At 39.4% G+C, this 17,095-nt stretch overlaps 1 protein-coding gene across 1 annotated transcript in view; it reads left to right on the top strand.

The window, feature by feature from the left end:
- UST (uronyl 2-sulfotransferase) overlaps positions 1-17,095 on the top strand; it is a 155,696-nt gene that overhangs the window by 81,635 nt on the left and 56,966 nt on the right. The window contains exon 5 of the mRNA XM_066546818.1: positions 14,625-14,778. Within this exon, the coding sequence (XP_066402915.1) occupies positions 14,625-14,778 (154 nt within the window). The remainder of the gene's footprint in view (positions 1-14,624; positions 14,779-17,095) is intronic.

The following is a 17,095-nucleotide window of genomic DNA, read 5'->3' as shown; positions in this document are numbered from 1 at the left end:
TTTACCTTTTTCTTACAATAAAATCTGAAAAAATATGAAAGAGTTACATAAGAGGTATTAAATTATTTGTAGTTTTTCTTTTGGCTCTTTGTTGCAAATCTGAAAACATACCTTTTGTTTTATTGAGAGTATCCTTGGTTTACCTAGTAGGTGTGAAGTAGTGAAAAGGCTGATGAGTCTTCTAAATCAGACAGCATTGAATTGCAGCAACATTACATACTCGTGTTCAGCATTTCTTAGTGTTTTCTGAGAAATTAAACATTTTTTGTTTCAAAATTTATTAGCAGTGTTATACTTAACAATGAAGTAGCATGTTTTATATTTTCTTGGTTATTTAATTCTAGGGTGATTTTTTTAAACTGATTTCTTTAGGAAATGGATTGTCAAATATTGCATTTACAGAAATTTCAGGATGCGATTTAAATACACATCATAAATATTACAATATTATGAAAGTGTTTTAGTTTTGCTTGATTTCTTTAAACTATTCCTTGATAGAAACCTTTCTACCTGCAGTGGTTAGCTGGACTCAGATTGTCTATGGAATACTTTTCTTCCAATTTTTCTGCCAGCTCAACATAAAAGTCATATAAAACTCCTCATTCTCATAAAAGAATGGGGCTCAGAATATTGATGTGGTGTTTTCTGGATGACAGCTAAAAACCTCAGACAATAGTTGGCATGAGCAGCCAGCATAGTGGGCAGCAGGGCAGATGCACAGGAATGGGTAGGAGACAACAACTGACTCCTGACTGCAGGTTTAGGGCAGGTCTAGATCCATGAAAGGCTCAGCTTGAAGATTAAAGAACCCTATTTTGTTGAAACTTCATGCTCCCTTCCAGGGAAAGGCATGAGGCTTTGTACATGCCATTGTAGCAGAGCCATTACTGGATTCTGTGATTTTTTTGCAGGAGCAGCCTTTTTGGACATCAGTCCAGTGATTCACTTTTATTGTTTGGCATTTTATACCTTTGAAACCAAGTTTTTGTTCACAGGAAGGAATAAGAAACAATTTTTTTCTCCTTCCTCCTGCATATATTGAGCTGGCGGACAGGTAGGAGTTAGAAGGCATGTTACTTTGCTACCCTTTCAGTTGGTCACATTAGAAACAAAAGAAGTCTCTTCTGCTTGCCTTGCACCTCTCTGAGTGTTTTCAAGATGTGTAGGGTTTGCATTGAGCCATTTAGAGCATATCACCAAGGTACTAGAGAAGCAGAGAAAATATAAGCAGAGTCATGAAAAATGTGAATCTGATTTGCTTTGGTTTAAAATAGAGATGTAGAGTCATTTAGGGTAGAAAAGATCCTTAAGATCATCAAGTCCAATTGTTGACACAGCACTGCCAAATCTGCCACTAAGCCATGTCCCTGAGTGCCACATCTACACGTCTTTTAAATGCTTCCAGGGATGTGGACTCAATCACTCCCCCAGACAGCCTGTCCCAATGCCTGACAACCTTTTCCATGAAAAAAAAAATTCTGAATATCCAATCTAAATCTCCCCAGTGCAACTTGAGGCTGTTTCCTCTTGCCTGGTCACTTGTTCCTTGGCAGAAGAGACCAATCCCCACCTGGCTACAAACCTCCTTTCAGATAGTTGTAGAGAGCGCTAAGATTTTCCATGAACCTCCTTTTGTCCCATCTCTCTCAGCAATTTCTCATATGAATTATTGTCTAGACCCTTCGCCAGCTCTGTTGCTCTTCTCTGGACACACTCCAGCACCTCAGTGTCCTTCTTGTAGTGAGGGGGCCCAAAACTGAGCTGAGGTGTGGCCTCACCTGTGCTGAATAGAGGGGAAGATCAGAGCCCTTGTCCAGCTGGCCACACTGTTGCTGATCCAGGCCAGGATGCCACTGGCCTTGGCCACCTGGGCACACACTGGCTCATGTTTGGCAGCTGCTGACCAGCACCCCCAGCAGCTGCCAAACATGAGCCAGTGTGTCCCCTACCAAGCAGCTTTCCATCCACTCTGCCGCCAGCCTGTAGTGCTGCTTGGGGTTGTTGTGACCCAGGTGCAGGACCAAGCACCAGGCCTTGTTGACCCTTATACAATTGCCCATCAATCCAGGCTGCCCAGATCCCTCTAAAGAGCCTTCCTACCCTCCACCAGATCAACACTCCTGCCCAACTTGGTGTTGTCTGAAGGTGCACTTGATCCCCTCATCCCGATCATTAGTAAAGCTGGTAAATAGAACCTGTTAAACAGAACTGGTCCATACTGAGCCCTGGGTAGCACCCCCTGTGACTGGCTGCCAGCTGGATGTAACTCCATTCACCACCATTCCTGGGCTCAGCTGTCCAGTTTTTCATCCAGCAAACTCTGCATCCATCCAAGCTATGAGCAGCCAGTTTGTCCTGGAGGGTGCTGGAGGAAGCTGTCACAGGCTTTGCTGAAGTCCAGGCAGAAAACATCCACAGCCTTGCCCCCATCCACTGAGCAGGTCACCTTGGAGGAGGAGGAGGTCAGGTTGGCTAAGCAGGACCTGCCTTTCACAAACCCAAGGTGGCTGGACCTGGTCCCCTTGTTGTTGTATGTGTGCCCTGTGATGGGACACAGGATGGTCGGTTCTACAGCCTTCCCTGGCCCTGACGTCAGTCAGGCTGACAGGCCTGTGCTTCCCTGGAGTCTCCTTCCAGCCCTTCTTGTAGATGGGCTCACGTTTGCTGACAGGAACCTCCCCACTTCTCCAGTACTGTTGGTGAGTGATGGAAAGTGGCTCAGTGAGCACTCCTGCTCAGTGAACACTCCTTCTGTACCCTTGGGTGGATCCCATCTGGCCCAATAGACCTGTGTGTAGCTAACTGGTATAGCTGCTCTCTGACCATTTCCTCTTGTATTAAGAGGACTTCTTTCTGCTCCCTGTCTCTGTCTTCCAACTTGGGGCAGGGTACCCCAAAAATAACTAGTCTTTAATGCCTTCTTTGCCTCAGGCTTTAATAAAATACCTTAGCCTTTTCCTCATCCTTGTTGGTGCTTCTCAGCTTCCCAAACAGTAGTAAAACAAACTTGTTGGGTTTTTTTAACATTAGTGATGTGAATAGCAGCAGTGACAAATCAGTTGAATTTTCTGCCTTTGTGCCCTGTACCTGCTTATAAACCTGTCAGCACTTAAAGCTCTCTGATTATTCAGAAAAGCATTTACTTATGATTGTTTCCAAGTGAAAACAAGCAGGAAAAAAAAAAGGTTAGATCTTCTATCCAGAATAAATCTCTAGTGGAAGTGAGCTAAGCCTTCAGTGATGAGTTGAGTACATGCGTGGTTCTGAAGCCACATTAGTTTTGCTGAACAAAGTTCTAAAACCTTGAAAATCTCATCCTGACCTGAATGCTTGCCAAGGCCATTTTCCTGTCATTCTTGAATAGTTTTTTAAGAGTGCCTGTTGGTTCAGCTGAGTAACTTAATTTCCCTTGACTGCATCTTCATCTTCTGATTCAGTACTATCTTTTCTCAATCCAAAGTAGCGTGAAGAGGCAGACAAAAAGATAAATATTAAAAGGAGACATGAAAGCAAAAATTTTTCCAGCTTCAAACAGAAGATAAAAAACTTTCTTGTTCTTCTTTCATGTTAGTGAATTTCTACATAGCCCTGGTCACAGAGAAAGCTTTCATTCAAAGTGTTTCGCAGCTTCTGTTCTCAGTCTGTCCAGTGCAGTGATGGTTACCTTCAGAAGATGATCCCGTGCTTCTGGAGGGTGGCTACTCAACCCAGTTCATTTCAAGACTGTTTCTTTTGTAGAAAGTGGTGCTGGTTTTTTGTGGGTTTGGGGATGTTTATTGTCTTTTTCTGATTTGAAGTTTATATAGTAATATTGCTGGGAAAAACATCCAAAGTGTTAATCAGGAGCAAATATTAAATAATGTCTCTAAGCAGGTAAAGATTTATGTGTTGATATATTTGCTGGGATTCCAGGTGTTGCTGGTAGATCCAGGGAGTACAGTGTAGAAGTGTAGAAGCTGTGAAGAAGCAGAATAACCTGCAGAGAGATAAAGAAAGCTGTTTCAGAATAGCTGCAATTTGTTCACTGTGCATTACCATAAGTGCCTGTTGTCATCTACTTAGTCCAAGAAAAAAATATTCAGGAAGAGGCTTCAAATTCGTGGAAAAGCCCCCCTTGATTTCTCAGTAATCTGCTGAATTAACTATAACAGTCACTGGGCAGTGACTCAAGACACTTGGAGAGTGCTCCAAGTGTCACAGATTTCAGAGAAGCAGGAAGAATGTTTGCAGGAATGCAGAGGCGGGTGGCAAGGCCATGGTTTTGGGTAAGCATGAGTCAGGGCTGTGGAGAATTGCACAACATCTGTTTTGGTCAGGGAAAAGGCAGCATGTCTCTCTCCAACATCAAACTCTTCTCTTCCGGGCGTGCACTTACAGAGCCCAGTTTGGGCAGAGCAGGGAGCTTGGACATTCTTTCCTGTCTTGGGGTAAGTGAATGGTGCAGCTGAGTGTGTAAAAATCTAATGACATGCCTTTGTCAGTGGCTGGTGAGTTTTGCTTGAAGGCTGGCTGATCAGAGCAGGGGGAAGTCAGAGAAAGGAGAAGCATTAAAACAACCACTCAGAAAGTGAGACAGACTTTTTCATGTCTCACTAGAGCTATGAATTCTTTACTTTCTGCAGTAGCTATGGGCCACTGAGAGATAAAGCACCAATTCTACTTAATTTTACAGTTTAATTAGCCCTTATAATTCAGTTCAGTATATCTTACTTGTTCAGAGTCAGGATGAATTATCACCCTGCACTGCTGTGTCAGGAGTCATCCTTTCTGTGCTGTCAGGCTGCTGCCCTCTTCTTCCTTTCAGCTGCAGTTTTTAATATCTTAAGTGTGTATTTAGCATGTGTGCATGTGCTTAAGGGAGGGCACAACACTTCACTTTTGGCATAAGTTTCTAAAGAAATAAGATCCATGCAGCAGTTTTAGGTGTCCTGCCTGTCTTTCCATCCTCTCCCCTCCTGAATTATTTATATAATTTCTGAACATAATAATAAAATTATTATTTAAATAATTTCTGAACATGTTGGCCACTTTGAAACCACATTGAGTAGGTTACTAGATTTCTGAGACAGCCACACTGCAGGTACATCTGCTGAAGGCAAAGCCATGCAGAACAGAGCTGGTGGACTTTCTGTTGCCCACAGCCAGCAGTCACCTCCCTGTGCCCTGCTTGGATGCCAGGCCCTGCTCTGTTGTGTCCTTGCACAATGTGAGAGGTGTGGGGAGAGAGGTTTGGGGGAGGAGAGAAAGGTCTGTTGGGTCTTCTTCTTGGGAAGGAGCTTGCCTTTAGTCCCTAGAATCCACATAAGAAATATTTCCAGTTTTCTGTTTTTCATTAGCAGAGTTCATGTGTAAAGTTCTTGTTTTTCTTGAAACAAGCCTTTTTTGGTAGACAGTCTGTATCAACATTGTTGAAAATTTTTTTTATTACTTTTTTGCACAGATAAAATGGCCAACACTAACTAATAAAAATGAATAAATTGAGCTGCTGTAGCAGCCAGACGGTGTCACATGCAGCAGTGCTGGTCAGGTTGGCAATTTTCCTTCAACTCTGACCTGAATTCAGACCTATGGGTAGCAATAAATCACATGCTCTATGAAGGCAGGGATGGACAGAGAAATTCTGGATAAGCCCAAAACAAAACTTGATTTCTGAATGTTGCTGAGCTTTTTTTTGTTAGTCATTGTTTCTGTGTTTTTTCTCATTCAGAAGCAACTCTAAAAATTGTGTTTTAACACAGAACTTTGATATTACACCATTCCCTTATTCTTGCAAAATGTGTCTATAGCTAACAAACAAAAAGGAGGTAAATCTGGATGAATTAACTTTGTCATGTGAATAAGCTTCGTGTTTGAAAGCTGAAGCACGCTCTGTGCTGGCAGCGTGTGTTTGGAAGCCTTGCATGTTAGTTTGTTGATAATGTGGAAGGGCTGGATGATACAGTTACAATCTTTTTTTTTTTTGGCAAATAAACATCTTGCTTTGCAATGACTTAACCTAAGTATGTATGTCTTCAGTCCATTGATTTTAGAATAGAATTTCCCTTTTTTATAGACTGACTGGAGGTCAGTAAAAGCAGAGTGATTCTGTGGTGCTGTTTTCATTGTCTTAGAGTCATGCAATTCTGGTCACGACACCCAGATTTTTTAGTAATTTGAGGAATATTGTTTCTTCCTTTCTTTGGAACAATTAGTGCCACGCAGTGTGTTCATGTTTCATGGAACATGTCTATTATGTCTGTTAACCACGCTCCACTAGCATTTGAAGGGAGTGTGTTGGGCAAACGCATGGAGCTGGCATAACAAGATGCTAAATGTCCAGGACCCTTTGAATGCACTTAGGTATACTTTGTACAAAGAGCAGTAGTTGGGTCAGCTTGCATCACTGACTTTATACAGCTCAGCTGTGGGAGGGATTGGGCTCTTTGAATGCCTTCGTGAATCAACATCTTGAAACAATGATTGCAGCCTAAGATTATCTATTAAAGTAATTTTATGTTGTGGGATTTTTTTCTCCTTTAAAAAAAAATACACACTTAGGGAAATGTCTTTAAAAATATGGTAGCAAAAAAAAAAAGTTACCCTCTGGGCAAGCTGTTAAAAGTAGGGAAATGTCAGCTAAACTCAAGCATGGCCTTAACACTGTGTCTTTATGTGTGTTCTTTATAATCTGTACTTTTTGCTAACACATCATGAAACACTTTCTACCATCATGTGAGGTCTGCCTTGTAAAGTACACATTTCATGAATGGCCACATGGTGCTGTAATCCCTCCTACATACTTTTTTTTTCCTTTTTTATACTACCTTTTTTTAATTATGTGAGTGTGTAATGATGCTTTTTAACTGTGATTTGATGGAAGGTTAAGCACAAATCTCATGTGCAGTTTGACCTTTATGTGATCTAAGCAGGGTTTTTTGGGGGTTTATTTTTTTTTCAAAGTACTGCTTTCTGGTGAGTTTTTCTGCACATTTTAAGATCATTTCATTCAGAATTTATTCCCCTAGCTTTCCTGTGTTCTTTGCATAATGCACTTTTTATCTTTCGTTCAGCTCATAAAATGATATTCTCAGAATAGAGATTGTGGCTTGAAATCTAGTTACTGAAGGTGGGATCAGGCATATCTCCTCAATTACCCTGTTTTTACTGTTGTTCAGCTTCCGTGCTCACAGTCACATTGCAGATTATCAGTTTGGGAGTAACTTGATTTAAGAAGGATGATGATTAGTCCACAGGGGACCAAACAAGAATAAGAAGAATGAACAGAGATTTTAAAAATTTACCTAAAATCACAGGAAAAGAAAAACAAATAGAGAAGACAGGGAAAGAGGGGACTGTTATAACACTTCTGTTTTTTTCATTTTTTAGTTTAAAAGATTCTGCAGAGAAAAAGGGATTATGCAGTCCTTAATGAGTAATGATAACACAAGTGGTGAACTGAAATTGCTATTGAGTTCTAGATCAGACATTTAGGAAAAGGTTAGAACAAGGGCAGCAAAGCAACAGAATAGATTATACTTCAGGATTTTGAAGCTGGTAGTGGCAGTCGCATAGCTGATCCTGCCTTCAGAAAAAAAGATGGATGGTGACAGTTGTGAATAATTTTGAAGCTTTTTTACCCTTGATGAATAAGTTTAAACCTGAAGCTTCCATCTTTCAGAAAGGAAATGGAAGTCTTGATTCTCAATCACCAGTAATAGAGAATCTGCTGCACTTGATAAATTCTTTCAATAGTGAATTGTTCTCTCAGATAATAAATTGAATTATTTTTCTTCCTAATTTTTCAGAGAAGTTCAATTGATTCCTTTTCCTTGGATCTCGGAGTCCATTTGTCCACTATGTAAAGACTCATCAAATTTTTCACCTGTGTACTTTCATGTATAATTTCTTACACACTGTCATGCAGTCATCTCTCAGCCTGCTCTGTATTTTTTCCTTCGCATTCTCTTTGCAAGCTGGAGGCTTTTATTTTTTTTTTCATCATTTTTGTGATGCTGCATGAACTTTGTTCATGTTTTTCTGAAAATGGACTCTGTGAATGGTCACGAGTGCTGTGTCAGGCCTTTACTCCTCTCTCCTCCTGCTTCTCAGAAAAAGGGAAACTAGGATTTTTATTCTGGCCTGTAAGGTTTCCCACACTGCTGATAATATGTGGAAGTATGCATGTCCTTGCCAGAACTACTCCTTCCCTGTGAATATGCTCTGCTTCAGGTTCTAGATGCTTTGGGTTTTATTTGCTGTACTACAGTGCAAAATGTTTCCTTAGGTCTTTCTTGCCTGGTGGCTCAAGTGGTTCTTTACCAGCAAACCACTCCCTTCATTATTCCCTCCTTTGCAGCTTTGTTTTCTGAAAATATTATCACGTTGCACATAGCTTCTGAATCACAGATTGTCACATTAAACTGTGTAGGTTCAAAGCCTCAAGCAGAGCGACATCCACGGTCCCTCTCTGACAGCAGATTTTCACATCTGCGACAGGGCAGCCATGTTATAACTTCCACTTACATTGATTTTTATATTCTATAGATTGCATACATGATATGTACTGCTGAGTTAAAATGATTTTTTTTTTTTGTTATGCACAGTTCACTGTATTTCAGTTTCCATGTGGACACTCCTAACATTGACTTGCTCTCTGCAACAGCCATTTCCACAGGATGGCTAGAGTCACCCATGCTTCCCTTGATAAATGTGTTCATACAGGAAGTTGAATATGCAATGCTGAGTACATTGCAGCATCCTTTGCATAATAACATTCCTAAGAAGTTGAGCCCCAAGATTTTATGCTAATGTAACTACCTCAGCCAAATCTGTGGTCTCATTCAATTTTGAAAATACATCTTTTCTACCTATCATGTTTGTTGATTTAATACTTTCCAAAGAGCTGTATCAGCTATTCTACTATTTGCAGGAAATTTATGGTAATACTTTGTAATTAGTTTTCCTATTCTTCTGTGCAAATGCATAACATTTGCATCTCTGAATTACAGTGAAACATTAATCAGAGGTCCAGAGAAATCCTGAGCCAGACCTTTGGAAGAAAGTCTTAAATACAGGGTATCTGGAATTAGGTGATTTTAATTAATGTGGGGTTTAGCTGCTGTTAGTCTTTTATGGAGAGTTCGTGTTTACTCTTTTACTTGTTTCCAGCTGTAACTTTGCATTATATAAATGAAAACATAATTAGTATTTCCTTTACTTTACTTGGGACCCATGCAGGATACTTATCCGTGTTGGTGCTGTTCATTGTGAATTTATCTATTAAACTTCTCTGATATCCTCAGGAGAATGAAAAATATAGGGTAGAAAAAAGACCCTAATTGTTTAGCATGCGTGAATGACTGACAAAATACAGCCTAAAATATTTTGGTAGATTTACAGGATAGTGAAGTAGAGAAACAGAAGGCTTTACAGTGTTATCTTTTAGCCATTCGCTGGTCTGAGGCAGCTTACTAAACAATTCCTAAAGGACTCGGTTGTAATTTTACAGTGATCCAGACACATCACTTCAGAAACTGAAATTTCTATTATTGAAGTCTCAGGTCCAGAAAGGGTGATTGATGAGGAGTGTGCACTATTTTACTGTTAACTTTGAACCACTGGGCATTTTGAATCCCTGCACACACTTCTCATTGAAGGGCAGGCCAGGCAAAGATAAAGTTTTGAAATGAAAATACTTGTTTCATAGAACCATAGATTTGTTAAGGTTGGAAAAGACTGCTAAGGTCATCAAGTCCAACTGTTAACTACATTGCCAAGTCCACCACTGAGCCATGTCCCTAAGTGCTGCACCTTCATGTTTTTTGAATGCTTCTAAGGATGATAATTATATCACCTGTCTGCATTGCTTGTTTTGTGTCTGGGATAAATTAGAGAGCGATTACAAAAAACCAGACTGGCATAATTTCAAGTTCAGCTTGCTAGGGAGAGGCAGCCTAGTTCGTACTCTGCAAGAAAGGAAAAAGGCCTCATGAAGCCAAAGTTTTTACCTGAAGTCTGCTCCAGCTAGTCCTTTTACCAGTTCAGCTATGCCAGCCAGTACTGTTATGACTGAAATAACCGTGTAGGTGACATAGGTGCATCAGTAGAGAAGTGCCCTATATAAACTCCACCAGTTCTAAAGAAAAGGTTGAGAGCATGACCACAGCATCAGGGTGAAGGCTGCAAGAGAGGCACTACAGACAAGAGCAGGAAGATAAACTCTTGATTGTGGAGGCTGGCAGTACCTCAGCCCAATCCTCTTGGCATCTCATCCCTTAGGAGGACCACTGGAGCATCCCAGAAGTGCCTGGTGCTTTGTGTGCAGAGAATTGCTTTGCTACAAGTTCATGCTGATGCAAGATGTTATGAAAACTAGTATTTCAAAGTAACTTTTTCAGAAGATAAACACTGGGGTAACTGTGCATCTTATTTAAGTCCTAAAAAGGTGAATGCTCTATGTTAGTGCTTTTACATGACCTCCCTGTGAAGCTCTGCTTCAGGGCAGGTAATGGAGCTCTAACATAATTGCTGAGTAAAGATGGCTGGGCAATTGTACTCTCAGCGTCTGATTCTTACTTGTATGGCACTGGAAAAGGAAATTGTGCTTCCTTTATAAGAAGGACACAATATGCCTGTTGCTATTAATTTTATGTGGCTTTTGGTTCTTGTTTGCTTCCATTATACTGAATTTCTAGCAACCACCCTTTTTGTTTAAGGGGAAACAGTGTGTGTTGAAAGAGTAAGAGGCAGACAAGGTTCTTCCAGAGAATAGGGTGGGAGTCATCTTTTCCTTGAGGAGTTGTGATTTGCCTGCAAGGATGAAGTAACCATCTTCTGCTTGTGTGAAGAGTTCTGTATGAAATGCAAAGTCAGCAGCCTCCTGAAGTGAAATGAAAAATAATAGGAGCTAAGAGAGCTTCCATTTTAAGGCCAAGAAAATAACTTTGTTGATTTTTTCCCCCCAGCTTGCAAGGGGTTTGTAAATGGTTTTAAATGAAAATTTTCATCATGTAAATAATAAAATTGGAATTCATCAAAAATGTGAAGAGGCAAGCTCACATGCTTCTCAGACTTTTTTTTTTTTATTTTGCTTTCATTAAAAAAGACATAGGGTAATATATTATTAATGAAGCTAAATATCATTGATTGAAGCTTGCAAATAGTTTTTTTGATGAGGACTCCAAAAATACACCTTCAACAACAGATCAGTTAAAACAAATGGGATTTACTAGTACAAATAAAATAAATCAGGAGACATTGAATACAGGGAGAATGTTGTGGGGGTTGGTGTATTATCCATTTGCAGTGCTCTGGAGGAGTGGTGGTATCCTCACCCACTCTTCCCAGTCATGCCAATGTGCTGCTGGAGATGAGAATATTTGTGCAACTTCATCATGTGGGATCCAATCATGATCCCATTCAGGGAAGGTAAGTCTGCTACTTAAGCCTAGCAAATATGATCATGTCCCATTTTGAATCCTTCACAATAGGGGTTTGAGTGCAAATAAGGTGATATGAGGTATAATGAGAGCACGTATCTATTTTTTTGCAAGAGCACTTTCATGTGGGTGTTGTTAATCTGAAAAGTTTCACTTGAGAGAGCATTTAATATGTTGTGATTGATAGGTATCTAAAAATATGCAGAACATACTTGAACAAATGGAGCATTGATTTGCCCTTTTCTTCTTTAAATAGCTGAAGGTACTTGATTTTTATTTTTTTTTAACCGTTAGAATTTTTTATGCTCTGTGAGTGCTGCTTAGCTTCCATAAATGACTCTGAGTACAGTTCATAGAAACAAATGGTTGGAATTTGAAGTACTATAAACTATGTTTAAAAAGAAAAGCACATTTGAATAAGGACCAGAACAGACTTGATAATAATTTTATAATAATTCCTTGCTTGTTGCCTGGTGGAACAACCCACAGCTGGGTATATAGCAGCTGGTTACATTGTGCAGAAAATCAGAAATTTGAGCTGTCCTGTGTTTGTGCACCCACCTCCCCAATCTGCATTTCAGAAATGGAAATTCTTCTGTAGCATTTGTGAAAGAGTGACCTCCCATCTCAGCTGTCCTCTTGGGGTGATTGAGCTTCTATGAGCCTCTTTTCTCAGGGCTTTTGGTCCTGAATTTACTGTTCTCATATTCAGAAATGTGACTTTACCAGCAAAAGGGTGGGCTCTGGGAATATGGTGGGTTGGTTATGCAATCTCACCCCTCCTTTTACTTCAGAAAAGACAAAATTAATTGAAAATTTCTGTCAAGACAGCTATTAGCTGTCTGATTTTCATTTTTTGCTCTTCTGATGAGCATTTAGGTTTAACAACCTCTATGGAACCTGGGGCAGGACATCCCTGCTCTCTTGCTTCTATAAATCTGGTGATCTTTTTGTCTTAAGACAGCTTGCTGCTGACATCACTTCTTACTCTCTACTGCTTCCCCTTTTCTTTGCTCTCCTCCACTCACCTCTGTCTTTTGATTATTGCTATCTGCATCAAGCAGCAGTAGGATAATATGTTCAGTAATTTAGATGCAATCCATTCTTTCCAGCAATTTGACTTGAAAAGTTTAGTTTTCAAAACTACCAGGCCAAGGCATCCACTCAGAGCTTTCTATTTGAGAAAATATTGTCAAAACTTTATGCCCACATTGCCCTGTGGTATTTGCAGGAATGCCTTTGTTTTGTTTTGTTTTTTTTTTTTCAAATACAGGTTTTATTTCTGTATAAAGATAAAAAGCAGCAAAGATAAGCTTAGAGAAGAATTCAGGGTACTAAATTCAGGATATTTAACTTGCACATCCATGTCCAAACTGGGTTGTGCACTAATCAGGAAGCAAGGAGCATATGCTTTTTTAATTGGATTGTTTTAAAATTGTATGCTGTCTGTGCAATTTCAAATTATGGCAGTGATCCTGCAACACTGAGGTCAATGAGATTACTGATAGGCATAGTTACTCATGAGACAAGCCTTTGTAGACTGTTTAGGAGTCTGGGGAATCATGCAGGAGAAAAATCAGGTTTAAACTCTATAAGATTTTACTCTTGTCTTTTACTAGAATTCATAATTTTAAACAATTTTGCTGCCTCTTAAATATTAATGGGAAGCCTTGGTCTTTTATTATACAAATTCAATCATTCATTGCCTCAAAAGATGGGGAGAAACTGAGAGGGTTTTTTTTTTAATCTAAAGGAGGGTGTCTTCAGTTATCTCTTTAATCTAGTATTTTACAGTTTAGAAGAAATTATATAAATTGTGACTCAGAAAATCATCAGAATAGCATTTAAATACTTAAATATGGCTATGTTCTCAATCTTACAAAAATAAAGTATAAGCTATTGCTTAAGTGAGAATTGTTCACCTAAATTGGGGAAACAGAGGAGAAAAGCACAATCTATGTTCTTAGATGAGGAAAATACCAAGTTGAATTTATCCTATAAACTTTTAAGTCCTGAAAGGTTTTATTTTATTCTTTGTCTCAGAGAATTTGTAGTCCATAAGTCAGTTCCATGAATGTCCATTTTTTCATTTTGACCATGGAACAGTGTAAGCAGCTTCCCCTCCTTTTTTTTTTTCCAGTTAGGCCTGCTTTCCTGATGCTGTGTGTTGATATAAAATATGCAGTCAGTGTTTTAACATTCTGAAAATACAGTGTAATGACAAACCTTCCCAAGCTTCTTTTTCCTCCTTTCCTCATTTGATATCCCAGCTATTGAACTGAAGAGGTTAGCACCAGGAGGTGCTTACACTTAGCACCAGGAGGAGACATACAGGAAGGTAAAGTCAAGGTGGTGAAGTTGCTCTGGTTTATCGTCTCCTCTCTAAGTTGCAGATATCTATGCTAGATGTTGTTTATGTGCAAGCCTGGTCACAGCTGTTGTTACCCTTTCCTTTTCCTTGGACTTGCATGTTCTTGAGATTGATATTTAATTTCTTTTTTGAAGCAAGAATTTTCATACGGACTTTAAAAAAAAAGTTCATGAAGCACAGTACAGGGATAAGGTATTGCATAACCATGAAATAACCTCAAATCCAGCCAGTGGTGCAGACTGGGGGTGAGGGGACGAGTTCTGCACAAGTTCCAGCAAATAAAAAGTTGGAAATACCATGCATATCTGTCAGTTCATCCAGAGGAAGCTTTTGGAAAAAAGCTTTCAAAGGAAGCTGAAAATCCTTTGCACGTTACTACACTTACTGTACAGACAAAGATGATCCAAGGCTGCCTTACAGCAGCTACTGTTGGGTGGTGCCTGTTCTGACATGACCACCCAGATAAGAAGTATGTTGAGAAGAAGAAATACTCATTCTTTGATTCATCTGCAGAAGGTTCTTAATCTGAAAACAGCAAGGAGAGAACTCAAGAAAGCAAAACTGTTGATACAGTGTTGTACAGTGGTTTTCAACTGAAATGTTTGCAGTACACATATAGCTTAATGTGATTCCATATTTACTGTTCACCCCTAAAGAGATCTTACATGCTTTTACAAAGGTTTAGAAACTAGTTGTAAGATGCTCAGTTTCACTCCTCACCTTGTAAAAGCTCTGAATTTCTGTAGGAAGTAATTTGAAAGCATTCAAATGACAGATAATAGATATATGTTTGTGTGCAGCCTGTGATGAGATTCACCCATTTTTCTTCCCACCAGGTTTGGAGGAGACCAGCCTGTGTACATCAATATTATTAGGGATCCTGTCAACCGATTCCTATCCAATTATTTTTTTCGACGTTTCGGAGACTGGAGAGGAGAACAGAATCACATGATCCGTACCCCCAACATGAAGCAGGAGGAAAGATACCTGGTATGTTTAAATAAAAGGTTTTGATTACCAATTTCCCATCATTGTTATGTAGCGCTGCTGTTCAAACTGGATGCATGAAAAGTGGGAGACTGAGGATCTCCCATCTTGTGGTTTTCCTCTGTCTTTTCTTGCCTGGTCCTTAGTTTGCTCAGCTCTGCTGTGTAGAGTGTTGCCAATGAATTCAGTTTGATCTTGAATAAGCTGACAGCAAGTTCCAGATTTCCATGGCTGAATTATGGTTCTTACACTGAGTTGGATTTGCACTGCATAGTAATATAATAATTCTGCCTATATTTATCACTGTGAGTATTCAGATGGATTTTTAGATTCAGACTATGTCTGTAACTCTGCAGCCTCAGAAGAAAATTGAGAAACAAAGCAATTCAGGGAGCTCAAGTCTCCAGTGTTATTGCTGCTAAGTTGTTTGTAATGTTCTTTACACCAGGGCTCTAATCTCAGTTCTTGCTTTGGTTTTGTTTCCTTTTGTCTTTTTTGGGTTAAGATGATGGCAATAATGCTGAATAAGCTATTCATAACAAGTTTTAAATTTATATAGCTGCTGAACTTTCATAACACCTGCCTGCCTTTGTTGCATACCAAGATCCCGTGGAAGTAGGTATTGAATGAATGCTAAATAAGAAACTGAGAAGCTAGGAAGGTAGCTAGTTTGGTTTATATTGATCACTTGCATGTACACAGACATCTCTCAAAAAGGCAAAATGATGGAATTACTTCTTGCTCTCTTTCTCTAATGGAGATCCAGTTGGATTGGACTCAGCCTTCAGGCATACTTGAACAGGACAGCTTGATGGTCTGCTATGAGATGTTGCAGGCCAGACATAATGTCAAAACAAGATATGTCTGTGGTTTTGGAGGAGGAAGAGAGGATGTTTTTGTGAGGTTTTGAAGAGGCAGTAGAGTACAAGATGTGTGAGCCGTAGAGAACACAGCTCTGAACGATTGTCACACAATACCTTTCAGCCCTAGCTGAAATTAGATGAATCCAAGGAGGGCTGGGTTTTTTCCCTGTTACGGAGCTGTTTAAATTTCATTTGTCTTCTGGTTTTGTCATATGGAGCCCTGTGAACAGACAAGCTTGTACATTATGGGTAATTGAAGGGGGAGGTATCAGTGTAATGATCTAATAGCCTTAAATTTAATGACATCTCCTATACAGGTATAAACTGTGAAGGGTTTCTTATGTTGGCTAAGTGGGTCTTGACTTCCTGGTGTGCAGAGCTGGAAGGTTTTGCATGTTGTGTGTGCATGGACTTCTGCTTCATCATCTCTGAATGGGACAAGAGGGTTGAGGAAATTACTGATTGGTGGGGGTTTTTACTACAACTTTATAACAGTACTACATTTTCTTTTTTGGAAATGTCAAAAGTGAGTGGTAGAGCCTGTACTTTACTTTGAGTGCCTTCTCATTTGAAGTGCAGTGATTGGCATCTGTTACGACTGACTCTGGTATTATTTCAGTACTGACTGTGCAGCTTAAGACATGGTCTATATAGCCAGTGAAATTCTACTTCAAGCAGAACTGAAACAAATAGATCCAATTCATATTGTCTTGGTTTAAAAACTAATAGAAATTACCTTGCATTTTCATAGGAATTGGCATGTTCTTTAAGTTAATTATTTATATGCATATGCAGATATCTGTGCATACATAGATCAGTACAAAAGCTATAATGAAAAAGAAATAAAAAGTGTCTGACTGAGGTCAGTAATCATTTTGTTCAAAAGGCAGTTTGTTGATCTGAGGCACCATTAGTATCCTTAATAAAAACTATTTTTGCATTTTCATTTTGATTTTCTCTGTTGGTAAGTCAGTGTTAGAATCCTGGCAACATTTTTGGAACCTGTTTTCCATCCTTCCTTGGCAGACTTTGTCAGTCACTTGCACTGCTCAAAGAGAGTGACAGTAAGACATAGGTCACTTGCCATTGAAATTGTCTCAAAAGCTGCTCATTCTGAATGTTCAGCATTTTTAACACTTTAGCTATCCAACCACATCATATATTGCATGCCTGCATTCTAATATTTTCCTCAGTGGTGCAAGAAAATCAGCTGGCGTATTTCTTAAAATTCAGGTATTGGGGATTTTGGAGTCATAGCTTCAGAAATCTGCAAAATCAATTGTCAGATCTAACAGTGTAAAAAGTAAGCAGCTGGTTTTACCTCTGAGACTGAACCAATATGCCATTTTAGCACAAGACTGATGGGTGGCCTCATGGCAGGTCTCATAACTTTTGCAGTTCTTCCCTAATATTCTTTAAAATGCAAAACTCATCATGAAACATTACTTTTTTTTACA

Source organism: Molothrus aeneus, chromosome 3, assembly GCF_037042795.1.
Source record: "Molothrus aeneus isolate 106 chromosome 3, BPBGC_Maene_1.0, whole genome shotgun sequence".
NCBI classification, from domain to species: domain Eukaryota; kingdom Metazoa; phylum Chordata; class Aves; order Passeriformes; family Icteridae; genus Molothrus; species Molothrus aeneus.
Note: the sequence above shows the minus strand (reverse complement) of the source record. Positions and strands in the feature narration are given on the sequence as shown.